At 44.9% G+C, this 13,586-nt stretch overlaps 1 protein-coding gene across 1 annotated transcript in view; it reads right to left on the reverse strand.

The window, feature by feature from the left end:
* Nucleotides 1-7,752: 7,752 nt before the first annotated feature.
* The window catches only part of T265_11584 (hypothetical protein), a gene marked incomplete at both ends in the record, with an annotated part of 13,801 nt that continues 7,967 nt past the window's right edge, over nucleotides 7,753-13,586 (reverse strand). Inside the window, 6 exons of the mRNA XM_009178273.1 lie at nucleotides 7,753-7,779; nucleotides 8,577-8,723; nucleotides 9,440-9,503; nucleotides 12,058-12,527; nucleotides 12,624-13,213; nucleotides 13,259-13,540. Of these exons, the coding sequence (XP_009176537.1) occupies nucleotides 7,753-7,779; nucleotides 8,577-8,723; nucleotides 9,440-9,503; nucleotides 12,058-12,527; nucleotides 12,624-13,213; nucleotides 13,259-13,540 (1,580 nt within the window). The remainder of the gene's footprint in view (nucleotides 7,780-8,576; nucleotides 8,724-9,439; nucleotides 9,504-12,057; nucleotides 12,528-12,623; nucleotides 13,214-13,258; nucleotides 13,541-13,586) is intronic.

The raw sequence follows: 13,586 nt of genomic DNA on the forward strand, positions 1-13,586 counted from the left end.
GAGAAGTCATCAGAGGATGTCAAGGATCCTCTGTTCCTCAACAGCACTTGCGAACTTGGATTCAGAATGGGTGTTCTGTCTCAAACATCTGTTGATTTGGTATGACAACTGTGAAGCAGAGATAAACTCATTTGCAAACAAGTTTTGTTTTGTGCAATACTCACCTGGAACCCAGATGAATCTCGAGTTTATGATGTTTCTAAGCAAATAAATGTGTTGAACCAGGCCGCTTCATGTTTCAGTTGGTACGATATTCGAGATATCGCGATTCATCGAGTTACAATTTGAACGCACACGGTATTAAAAACAATGTGGTTGGATGCTAGGAGGCCAAGTATCACATGGTCTTTTGTTTAAGTGTTGTTTTTTGTACCTTTTTGTGGACAGAGAGCGTTAAAAACTCCAACGACTTGGAACGGTGAGATGACAATCTATGAACCAACTGTCAGGACGTCTTTCAATGAAGCCACTCTTTGGGAGGCCATGAGTACGACCAACTGAGTGTGGCTCTTCTGACAGGTGGTCCGTTCCGAACACATACCAATAAACGAGTAAGGTGGGAAATCTTTCGAAATTTGTCTCCATTTGCAACTTAATTTGGTGTCTGCGGGCGACTAAACTGAGTGCCTTCTGAATCACTTGTTTATAATTGAAAGCGTGCTGAAGAGACCGCCTCAAGTGTTATTTGGAGTAATGTTAAAAAATTTCGAAGTGTTTTTCTTCCTTTCTTTTTTGGCAGACCTCTACTTGTCTCACTATTCTTGAGATTGACCAAGAAGACTTAGTTCTCGATTTTTTACAACTACTTGCAAATTAAATTGGTGTGACGTAAGTAGACTGGTCAAGAAAAATACTGGGGTATCTTGAATGCCGTTTGGATGCTAAACTGGAGGTTGATATGAACAATGGATTTTTCGTTCAGTTGTCCGTAAAATAAGCTTCACTTTTGCCCGAGTAAATGAGCCCACAGACGTAGAAAATATAGCTGGTTGAAATTTTGGAATTGGACCTACCTAAGGGCCTCCCAATGAGGTCAAATTCAGTAGTGCAGTGTCAAAAAGATCTCAGAAACGTTACATAATTAGTGGTTATTTGAGAAACCTAATGCTTTCGTCGGGACCGCCTGGGTTGATAAATAACCATGTCGAGAAAAAGTAAGACTCATATGGGCGGCAGGTCGACCGTTCTCGGTGTTGGACTCAGTGATGAGGCTACTTGTGTTTTGGACAATTTGGAACAGTTTTAGGCTGATTCTAGTCTCTGTACTCCCCACCACATGTTTCCGCAAACATCGTCCAGGCCGCTAGGCTTTCGTACATAGCGCAACTTACTTAGAATGCGGATTTCATTGCTTCTTCCCAGATTACAACAGTCTTTGGGATCCAGTCTTACACAGGTTTAATTTCCGAACGCGATCTATAGAAACCAGGTCCACTGTATTCTGTATTTTTCATCACAAACGATTTCGTCATCTTTTTCATATCCTGAGATCCCCCTTTTCGACTTCTTTTCATAACACACGTGGAAAAATGAGTTGGAAAATGGGCCAAATATGGTCGCTCACTTGTTCGCTCCGTACAGCCAATGGTGGTGTTCCGGTCGTGAACAGTCTCAGGCCCACTACGCTGGTCGTGTGTTGCTAGGCCGTGTTTGGTGGGAGCCGCCGACTCACCTACTTTCCGGACGTGTCGAACCGATGGTGACCTTGGGGATGCGTTACTCTGTGCACATGTGCTTTTCCTTCTGTCTGGGTGCGCCCTGACATTTCCCTCTTTTGGAGATAGAACATACGTTGGTCCCTCCCCTCGAGCTTTCAAAAGTGCTCGTTTAAAAGTATCCACAAATCTCTCGGCTTGGCCAGCTGATTGACGGTGGTTTAACAGGGACTTAGTGCACGGGCTGCGACCTTCTGAGTTCCTCTTCCAAAACGAGTCAGGCAGCTTTTTGCATATGTTCGCTTTCGTCGCCTGTGTCTTGTAACAGATAGTATTCAGTGGCCTGTCCGAAAGGTTTCGCTTGTCAATCCAATCTAATCCTAACAAATCTAATCCAGGACGATCGGACACATGACAAATGCCACTTACATTGATACCATCAAGAGTTATGGAACATTTGAACTCACCAGAGAGTTTCAGTAAACTTCCGGATGCAGTGCATGCAACTTGTTTGGTCCTGGTTAATGCTGGGCTGCCAAGGAATTTCCAAGTTTTTTTTGAAATGATCGTGATATCTGATGTCGTGTTTACCAATAAGAATTTCCCAGCGTTTCCAAGACGAACGAGCTAAAACATGCGAGTCAGCTACTTATCTGTTGGTATCCAGTGACATTGCAGGGCAAGTTATGAGGACGATGGGGAAAAGACATTATCGAACAGAGTGTAGAAAATCCTTAGACTAAGTCGAACGGGTTTTTTACTGAATTGCTTAAGATCTATGATAGGATAAACCGAAAAAGCACGAGAGAAAAAATCCTATCCAGCCACAACTATTACACAACCCTCCGTCCTTCTCTGCAGAGTAAGGATGAAACCATATCAGAAAAGGACGCATATTTATTCAAGAAACGCATACGATTGTTCCTATACCGAGGCTGATCCAGTCATTAAAACACTATTTCGTGGAATAGTTTAGCAGCCCAATGTTGTATTCAGCTTTGCACAGCTTTGAAAAAAACACCAGCATATGAGTGACTGGTGTTTCATGTGCGCACAAACACACCGATCACGTGAGACTACGCACTACCTAAGTGGATAACTTCAACACAACCAAGAAGCACGATTAGACGGACAGAAGTGCTATAAACATCACCCCCAAGCCAATGATCTCTCCTGAATCGGACAAATCACTTCTCACCGTTCGCAACGCGTTCAAAATGCTGACCGTTCACCTCAGGATGGAGGCACGCAATAACATCCGGGAAAGGTAGAGACTTGACGTCCAACATGGCTGTCTTGCACCTCATTGGTTGTTTATATCTCACCTGTTTTCTTATCGGTTATAGATTATGAGTCCGCTCAATGCCTGACCATATCGCCCACACGTAAACAAATTCGATCGATATGGACCGGTCCGCACACCGTCTCCTGGAGGCATGTACACTAAGGGGCAACGAAGGCCAAATTTGTCAGATCATTCGTGTCACCCGCGCGGATCCGAGAATCTCCGCACTTCACCATCTGGAGAAGCCTGGAAAGGTGTCAGCGCTACTCACCTTTGACCGTCTGGTTACTGTAGCAGATTGAGCCATATGTAGATGTTAGACAGCACTCGCTGTCGTCCGGGGGAATACCACCATCTGAGCGTATAAGAGACTCAAGTGGCCCGCCAATGATCTATCTTGTGTTGGAGGGTTGTCTGTTAGTCTTCAATACTTCCTTCCTCTTTTGTATCTGTAAGTGTATATTGTACTGTAAGGTCTTGAGTTCTGCTTTATTGTATTAGTTTCTTATGAACTTTGTGCATTCGTCTACAAATCACTCGCGGTTATTCAAAGGTATTGCGTCTACAACGATGCCTGAGCTGATTCTCTGTGACCATCATTTTACGGACCAAGATAGCGAACCCTATTTGTGTACCTGTGATAAATTTTTTGGACAATGCAGGCCATTGAAATCACCCTTTGCGCACAGTCTGGGTCTCATCTAGTCATTTTTCCTTGCTTGACCTGATAATGATGGGTTGGGCATGACGCTGGCTTTAGGGCTCTCTCCCTACTTGGCTGGTATTTGGCTGCCGGTTGCTCGGTCTGATGCACTCGGTTAGTTCAACTGCGGGAAGTGGACACTTCACAGAAATCCAACCGAACTGAACTTTTTGAGCTGTTATGTTTAACGAGGTTGTCCAACCATTGTGAACCCAGTGCTAAAACTGGACTTGCTGAAAATTGGAGAGTGAAGGTCAGGAAAGCGTAGTTGGTTCACCGGGTGTTGAGACGCAATGCGGTAGTCCAGCCTTGTATGTGTTTCGCAGACAAGACAACATTCAATGAGGAGAGCGCGTGACATTGAGTTTGAACTTTGAAAGCGGCCAGGGAGAATGGTTTGTTTGGGCTGAGGACCAATAACTTTCACTGGAACGATCGAGCTGGGAAATGGAGCACTTTATCAAAGGCAGTAATTCAATTTGAATCTGGTGGTTGGAAAAGAGTACTGGCGCAGGCGAGCATAGCTTCGCAGTTGCTGAGGTCACCATCTGAGCCGCTGACTTAAACGTCTAACTCACAAGGTAGCAGCAAACGGGAAGGTTTTGTACCGGGACTTCTCCCTTGCTTGTACCGTCACGAGACAGCGGACGTTGAAGTTTCCCCTGGACCCTCTCTCCCGAGTCCGTAACTCAAATATCTGACTCACCAGATAGACCAGTGCTTGCTTATTTCAATAGCTTAGTGAGTATGGCATAGAAGCCTGGCTCTTATTGCATGCTGTAATTAATCCTTGAACAGCACCGGCATCTTGGCTTGCACCGGCACCTCCACCCTATTGAATCATGTGTCGAGGGCCACGATGAGTTACCAGGCGATCGGGTCAACCCTTTCCTACCGATTCTTCCACGGAGAAAGGCAGTCTGGTTGCTTTCATAATCTTGGGAATGCTGGTTGTCTGTGGTAAGTAACTTACTGCCTGCACTTCACAATCCTGTTGGAAAGGATAGAACTTTAACACTGGAATATCATGCTGCCCGTCATCAGCTGTTCACCTTTGACTTTCCTTCCTCAAGTCTTTGAGCCGTGATGGGCTGAATTCCGGGTAGCGCAACACGCAGAAATTCCGCAAAACTAAGGCCTGAGCATCACGAGAAGTTGTCGGCCTTCAGTCTTCAGCCAAGACTGAACGTGAAATTCGTGGATGCATCAGCTAAATTTTCGCATCCTGGTACAACCAATTCAAGACCCAATAGTCAGGAATCTGTTGGTCAGAGCGACACAGAAGTGTAAGCTTTTTAGGGCAGATGAACTACTGCGTTTACCCAGTTTTCGGGACACTAGAGACTAGTTTGGAAGAGGAAGAGATCACTCAAACAACTTTCATGGAGTAGTCACTTTTATGAGAAGGCGATTTGAAAAGGATAGAACGAACTACTAACATATTTGTGGTTTGTTGATTGTTGGTCAGTTCAAATCAGAAATGAGTTCGGTCCGGAGGTAGGGGTGGATAGAATCATGGAGTTCCAACCCGACTACCAAAGTTCGAAACAAACATAGTTGCCTTCGACATGGCTACCGGGGGCTTGCTCTCCTAACCTGTGTAGGTGCTGTTTTAAAATCAAAGATGAAGAAAGAATACGGAAGGTTGATGGAAGTTGTAGCGCCGCGCAAGAAAACTCACGAGTACCGGATTTGCGGACCTCTCCAGAGCACGAATTTATCAAGTACTCCTTGAATTCCAACTAGAAAGTTGTGTCTCTTCTGCTAAGTTATATTCAGTAACAACCGAGTGATAGGACAACTGGCTAGTTTAACCTATTGGAAGCTCTCAGAAAGATTGTCAACATGAGCTTTGAAGTAGCCAGAAAACCATTAGATATGTTCCCCTCATGAAACTAAGTAACCAGTTTCAGAAAAAAACGTCAGGTATGGTTGAATCACAGTTTTTTTTGCAAATTAGTGGCTGCATCGAGGTTCTGTCGCACAAATGGAACTAATCTCGGGCTGAAGAGCTGAGAAGCACTGTACAGTACTTCGACCCATACTGGGAATCATGGGAATTGTGCATTTCACTAATTTCCATGGAGAATCGGAACCGTGACTTTCGGGCCAATAGTGTTGGACGACGCCTTTCAGTCGGGAGTGGCTCATCATCAGTGTGAGTAACACATACTTGGGCAGGGTAAAGTGTTACTCATCCGGTAATCATGGGAATCACATCACGTGGGCACATGTTGACTGGATCCTTGTGTGACGAGTTCTCAGACGGAAGCTGCAATCGATGCGCCAAATAACCGAGCTAATTACCGTTTGTTGGTATGATTTTGGAATTTTTTAGGCAAACGTTTTTCCTGCATAGGCTAGTTTAATGGAACAGCTGGATCCTGGAATAGAACAAACTTTGGTTTCCGTCAAACTCTGGTATGCAATCTCTTCTGGGGCTCTTTGAAGTCAGTACTGCTCAGATCAGATTTGTGCCATAAATTTCTATCCCTGCACGCCCATTGGATATGCACTGCTGATAAGCTCTAGTAAGAGCGAAACTCGAGTGCAAGGCTGCTTCCCTTTGGTGTGGGCTCACCGGTATAGTTACGCCAGAACAGGAGAACGACCGTTCAGATGAGAGTGGAGTGACTGTGAACGAAATAGCCATCCCGCAAAACCCCCAAAAGGTGACCTCTAACAATTTGACCAGAATATCGTTCCCCTTCAACACATTTCTGTTATCTGTGTGAGATCACTGGTGAGACGAAAACTTACAGTGACTCAGTGCTGCAAAGGTGCGGCTGTGAACAAAACAAAGACTGCTGTTCTTTTGTTGTTGCCAGCGGATTTTCGAGTGACCGGGATACCGGAAGCAACTTGTTATCCAAAGCAAAACAAGAGGAAGGGGAGCGCGGCTAAGAAGCTTTACAATGGAAAACAAAACGCGCGAGTCTGTTTTCTCCAGAGTTCGCTTCTGAGGTCATTAGGTGTACTAGTAAAGAGATCACTGATATTTTATGTAGTAATTCACTTGCGTTCAGATTCCAACCGCTGTCGCCCAATGGGCAGTTGATCCTAGCTGAATGCAGCGAGTTAGGAACCTCATCAAGTGCTGCGTCATGCTTTGTAAACGCATTCGTAGTCTTCCACAAAACTATCAAGGACATTACCGGAGGCTGATCCATTATTTGCTGCCACTATATTCCTTTCCCAGCAGTTTGCTTAGAATAACGGGTGAACAAGACAAAATAACTATTCAGGCCGTAGTAAGTGTAAACTTTCGGGTAAGCCGATTGACAGTATGAAGGAAACGAACAAGCCAACGCTCAAGTTTTGCGGAAGATATTTTCAAGGCGTTTATGTCATGTCAGCTTTAATGAAGTCATAAACCAAGATATTCTGCACAGTTAGCTTGAATTTTCTGGCCACAATAGGTAAGTCGGCTTCAGGGTGCTCACTCTGTTTCAGTGTAGATACAATTTCACTGAATTCGGAAGGGTTAAGTTTTAGAACCGCAGCTTGTATCAGCTTTGATGTCTTGCTCAAAGCCGTAAGCATCGTGTACTGTAGGACATGCATTGCCAAGCCGAGTGTCTTCTGGCTGCGTAGAACACAGCAGATGCGGTAAAAAATGACTCATCGGCAAAAGTTTTTTGGAGGTTTCGGTAGGTAAAGCAGTTGTGTAGGCGATACAGAAGGAGTCATTAGATGCCCGTCTCGAAAAGTTCGAGTAGCAGTGAATCGAAGGCACTGCCAAAGTCCAGGAAGCCAACCCGGAAATAATTTTTTCTGGCAGATAAATCATTCGGAGTTACATGATGAAGCTGAATCTTTTACAAACACTGCTGCACATCGTTGGGTGAGCTCAGTGAGGTTTCTACAATGTTAAGCAATAGTCGCTTTCAACGTCTTAGGCGGAATTCCTCACGTATTTCTGTCTACCGCTCGCACTCAGGTGCTGCCACGGCCGCGAAGTCCATCCCACGCAAGATTGGTCACTAATTCGGGACGCTTGCCGGTCCGGCATCAAGACGAGATCTGATTGGTTGAAAGTCTTGACCCAACAGCCAATCATGACCCAGGATTGGCCAAATGCCGGTTGACAATGGCGCATCCAGAACGCGTCAGAATTTCCAGAAAGTTATTGCTGCCTGCGCTATATATATGAAGCGCTGTACAACTGTTCTTGACTCTGTTTTGGGCGTTAATATACCTTGTTCAGCTTTGGTGGTTGTTTTGACGTGAGCGCAAGCTTGTGAGGCTCACACCGAGCACTAAGCTGAGAAAAATACCGTTACTGCACAATGAAACAAAAAAATTTGGTGAATCACTAGGCTGACCACTTCCGGTTATGAATTTGTTCCGGCAGTTCTCTATCCATCAGCAATCAGGGATTGAAGAACTGACAAAACGGAACGGAGTTTTCTGAAGACAAGTAGCTTGATATTAGTTGGAGCATCCTGTTCCGTCTGCTGGCTTTGCGCGTGTGGATTTTTCTCAGCTCAAGGTAAACAGTATAATTGGTTAAGTACTTGAGCTCTGTCGTGCTGTGTTTGCATCCAGACACATGGCATTATAACCTTTTGTGGCAAAGATATTATTAGGTTTGTCGGGATCTGTGGTCTGTTCCTTTTCTTCTGATATGTATTCGTACCACACAATAAAAAGTTCGCGTATCTAGCTGCCATGACACACAATGGCTGCACGAGGGCTGAGATACTGCCAGGTCGCCCAAGCCTAGACAGGGAATTCGAGAGGCAGAGGTCGGACTTGAAGCACAGACCCTCCAGTATGTAAATTGGCGCTCGAACCACTTGGATCGTCTCGCCCCAACTGTGGTAAAGGTTTTGGTTGACAGACAGGGCATTAAAAGGACAAGAGAAATTCAAACAGAACTCCATTTAAAAAGAAAACGCATCTCTTTGTACCGGTGTAACGTTGATACTACTGATGGGGAGGCATGCCAGTAGTATGTTTTCTTCTTGTAAATTCGCCTTGCGTCTCTTGAAAAGGGAGATCTGTTGCGGAATGTGTGGAGTTGCTTTGGTAGCATTTGCTTGGATTTGAGCAATGAATGATTTGAATCAATGAATATCTAGGAAAGTTCAAGAAGAACAGGAGATGGATGTTCAGTTTTTGTAAATAAGATGCAAATGAGAGTTTTGCAACCCTGTCCAATAGTTTATAACTGGTCAGTTGGTATTTTCTAATAAGTTCGCAGCGAAGGCCTTCTTCATTTCACCGGTAGGTTCTTGTCCCTTCAATCAGTACAGTCTGTGGTCTGAAGCACTATTTTAATTTTCAATCACATCTTGGGCAACTGAAAATTCTCCCGAGGCAAACGGGGATTCTTGAACTAATACAAAGGAAGCAGTTCTGTACGATACTGATCTGGAAAAATTGCTTAGATGGTCAATCTGTCTCAGGATAGGTCACGTGTCGAAAGATACGACATGTGGAAAAGCATAGAAGGATGAGCCACAGCGACAGTTTTTCCTTTAGTTGTATGAGTTTGGGGATGGGGGTTCTGAACTTCAGCCTCAAGTCAACAATGACCATATATTTGTACATTGTGGCCTGTCTTATAGTTAAGGAAGCTAAGTTTTCGGCAACCTTGTGAGTAGTTTCCTTTATGAAAACAGTATGGTATGTCGAATATCGTGTCAACTGAATCATGATGTGTGCAGCACATTCAGTTGTAGAATATCATAAACGAGAGATTCAATTGAGCCTCTAGTGAAAACCAAATTGACTTGCAGATGAGTGTAGTTCTCGAAAACAGGTTGACGGAAACTCGGGGATTGCGCCCACCTGATGAGCCCCAAGAAGGGCTGTGGGCTGTCGAAGAGATTTCAGCAATCTTGTGGATAGTTTCCTGTAAGAAAATAAGTTTTGGCAACGTCAAAAAAATAGTTCTTCGCTAGCTGACGTCAAAGACCTGGAAAAAGTTATCTCTGTGTCAGCACAACCGAAACAAGTCAAATGGTCAGACACAGAAGATATTTTGGTGAACATTACACACACGTCGAAAAAAAGACGCAGACTGACCAGATCCAAGCAGCTTTGAATTAGTCAGTTAGTCTGCATTACTTCAGATTATCAGATCATATTTACAAGGTTCCGTATACGGCTAACCTAATTACACGGTAGACGTAATCACTTTTGAAGGTATGCACTGTAACATCGTATATAATGCATCTTCGCAGGATAAATCATGACACATTCTAATTTGGTTACCACACTGAACTCACATGACTTTCTGTCTTACCTTTGCCGACTGTGTATCAGGCTGGTTACGAACGTCTTTCCCCATATCAAGAATTAAATCCCATTCTACTATTTTGTTTACCCAAAGTGCTAAAAATTTGAAATTTTCACAACTAATTGACCTTAGTAACTGCCGTGGACAAACAAACAATCACATTCTCCAGCCCAAAGATCACTTGCAACTGTTTGATTAAGAGCATTCACATGGTAATTTTGAATCCGTGCATTTCAGTGAGCGAATCAACAAGGCATGAAATTATAAACTTCAGTTTGAACCAAACTGTTTAGCGTGTGTTAGCTAAAAATCAATAAGTATTTCATCAGAGTGAACTGATCGGGAAGCAGAATAGGCAACTGTTGGTCAGTCATTCGTATGCATTTAGATGCCTCTTTGAAATTCTGATTGATGTGTTCTGTCACTGAACTGGACTAGCTAATCGTGAACCTCCGCGAGTCAGCTGACCCTTGGTTGATCGATATTTCAGTATTCAGATCAATAGCCCTCAAACAAAGAGAAAGAATTCAGGCAGATGACAAAACAAATCAAACCACGGATCCCGCTAAGTCAGCTGCAACTCTATGTACCCAAGCACCATGCATAGACAAACGGATGAAGAAATCCGCAAATTTATTCTGTTCTAGGCCAGCCCACCATTTTAATGGCGTGCGGTACGATTGTTTTGAGGACCTGGGCTAGGTGGAACCGTCCTTGTGCATATCCTACCACTATCTACGGATCAGGCTGATAATTTATTCAATAAACTGCTATACACTCAGAACAATCCCATGGTAATCCGTAGTTTTGGGCATTTTCCGTCTTCTCTGTATGTAATTTCTAGTTTCCGTTCCGTGTAGAACCTGGATGCATGCCAGATCGACAAATGTGTAACACTGGGTAGCGGACCGGTGGATCATAGTCAGAAGCTACAAAGTACTCAGCACCTCAGTGGATTCATCAGTAGCCGGGAACCGTCACTCGAATTTATGGTCCGTATCCGTTACGTGTGACGCTGTTCTTATGATTGTCTCATTTTGCGTTATTATGTTCTCAAGAAGTTTAATTTATTGGTTTTTGAGGACTTAACTCTGCTTGTTTCTGAGACTGGCCTGCTTTTAAACAATGATAACAAAAATCAAACTATTCCAATTAAGGTTTCCTCAGTGAAGGTAAACTATGCTGAAAAGCCGGGAAGCAATGCACAGCTGTTTCATCCTTCTTGGGCATCATCAGAAGTGCGCATCTCGTTAAACTCAAGAGGGTCAGGAACATACGACCTCCAGTCCGATAGTTTGAACGCGTGACCACTCGGTCACAAGCGGCCATTCATCCTCCAATCACAGGATTCGCATAATGTAGTCACCAGTGTTGACTGGTTCCCGGAGTGACAACTTCTCGTTTGAAATTATACTTCCTTTAAGCTACTCACAGACTGTTAGTAATGTGAAGGGATCGGAGATGGAATAAAGATTTCGTCCTTCAACATAAACCAGACTACCCGGAGTTTTGCAACCATATTATGAAGGCATGAAAGCAATGGGAGTCAAACGCGAAAGTCCTGTTTTGCTAATGTTAATCCACAAAAAATACACCGACCATAGCAATGACTTCTTGACTGTTTAGGGGAAGGTTCCACGTTGTATGTAATGCACCGTCACCCGAGATTCCATTGAACCTTGTTCACTATGGCGGGGACCGCTGGTATATTCTTTTTGAATTCATTTGAATCTGTCTAATAACGGGGTAACTCACTTTCAGTGCTTGTGATTTTCTGGTGATTTGTTAACAATGCTTAGGAGATTAAGCTCCACTCATCAGGAAATAATAGAGGATGTTTCTCACATCCGGACTGTTCATAATTGGAAGGATGCTTTTTCCGTGCAGCCACGAAGCTGCAAATTTGAGTACACAGTTTAGATCATCATCATCATCATCATCATCATCATCATCATCATCATCATCATCATCGACAGCACGACATCAGTGTCCAACACCGATGCTTCACTGCCGTACAACCATGACTTATTTGAAAGCCTTATTGTGAAGAAAAGAATGAAGGTGGATGGGGAAGAGACTTAGTGCTAGTTTACCACAATCATTATGAGTAGAAACTGAAGAAGGCCACTGACATCGGTTGACAGTCATATCCTGTAGTGTCTACAACCGGGCACAGTGAGGATCACGCGGTTCCCATCCCATCCGGCGAGTAGCACTGACAGCACCCAAGCGTTTCGTGATCTCCTTCATACTCCTCTGCCAAGTCAAGGGTTGGCCACCTCTCTGTTTACGCCACTCTGAATTGGGCATGGAAAACATCACTCTCTTCGGCAGACGGTGGTTCGGCATACGCAACAGTGCGGGTGGAAGGTTATCCGGACCGGGAGCTCGGTGGCGCTTGAGGGAACATATGTTAGTCGTAAACTCCGAGGCCGTAGGTGGTTCAATGCTCACCGTCCAAGGTTCTACTTCACCTGTGAGCCATAGATGAGTGCCGGCTGGTGGTCCAGACATTTGTTGTTCAAAGTATTCAGCCCACCGGTCAAGGCGTTCCTCCTTATTCGAGATGGTCGTTCCATCCTGATGCTTGATGCTTTCACTCACAGGTGGTTTCCGGGGACCGGTCGCACGGATCAACTAAAATAGTCTCCTGGCATTACCTGCTTTCTGGGCCCCTTCCATTTCTTTGGCTTTCTGTGTCCATCATACTTCACGTTCGCATCGCAAACTCACTTTCACTTGACGTCTGATGGCTCTTCGCATCGGGTTATGTTCGGGACCGGTTGGGATATTTCTTCGAGATTTAAGTAGGGCCACCATTCGGTCTGATATCCAGTGCTTCAGGGCGCCTGGATGGGTCGTGCCACAGGCAAAATTCCCAGCACTATGCAAAGAGGTAGCAATCTCGTCCCAGTATGAGTTCACATCTGATGGTGGAGCACTTGGAAGAGACTCTAGAAGACGATTCTTGTAAGTTCGTCTGACATCCGGATCTGCCAGTCTTTCAGTTGCCATGCGATTTGTCCGCACCTTACGCGACCCCGGGAAACGTAGGGAGAAGCGACTCCGGACGAGCGCGTGGTCAGAGTCCACAAATGTGTTCCAAAACGACCGGCAGTCAGTAATGGACCCGCGCCATCGGTAACTGATGGCAACGTGGTCGATTTGAGTTTGTGGCCGACCTGTTGTAGGAGGGCACCAAGTGGCCAGACGACTTCGGCTATTTCGAAAGTTAGTACTGCATAAAAATAGCCTGCGATTAGCACGCAGCTGAAGTAATCGTTCCCCACTGTCCGTACGTAATGAGTCCAATCCATGTCGACCTACTGATTGAGTCTCAGATACACTAAGCCTGCCCACTTATGCACTCATGTCTCCGGCAACCATCACGATGTCTGAGCTTTTAGCTCTCCGCAGCAGGGCATTCAGGGCGTCGTAAAAGCTGTCTTTGACGGCGTCGGAGCTACAGTCAGTTGGGGCGTAGACAGACACGATAAACAGACATCCATCAACTTTCCGCTTGTGAGACTCCTTCACAGACTTTGCTAGATGAACCGCACAGAGGCGACTATCAACAGGTATCCAGTCAAGTAAGGACACTTCCGCCCGGTGACTTAGCGCGATACCAACCCCTGCACCTCCCGCCGCAGCTGCCTCCGTATCACCAGAGGTGCGTAGTCGGAAGCGCGTGGAGAC

Source organism: Opisthorchis viverrini (assembly GCF_000715545.1).
Source record: "Opisthorchis viverrini unplaced genomic scaffold opera_v5_527, whole genome shotgun sequence".
NCBI classification, from domain to species: Eukaryota; Metazoa; Platyhelminthes; class Trematoda; order Opisthorchiida; family Opisthorchiidae; genus Opisthorchis; species Opisthorchis viverrini.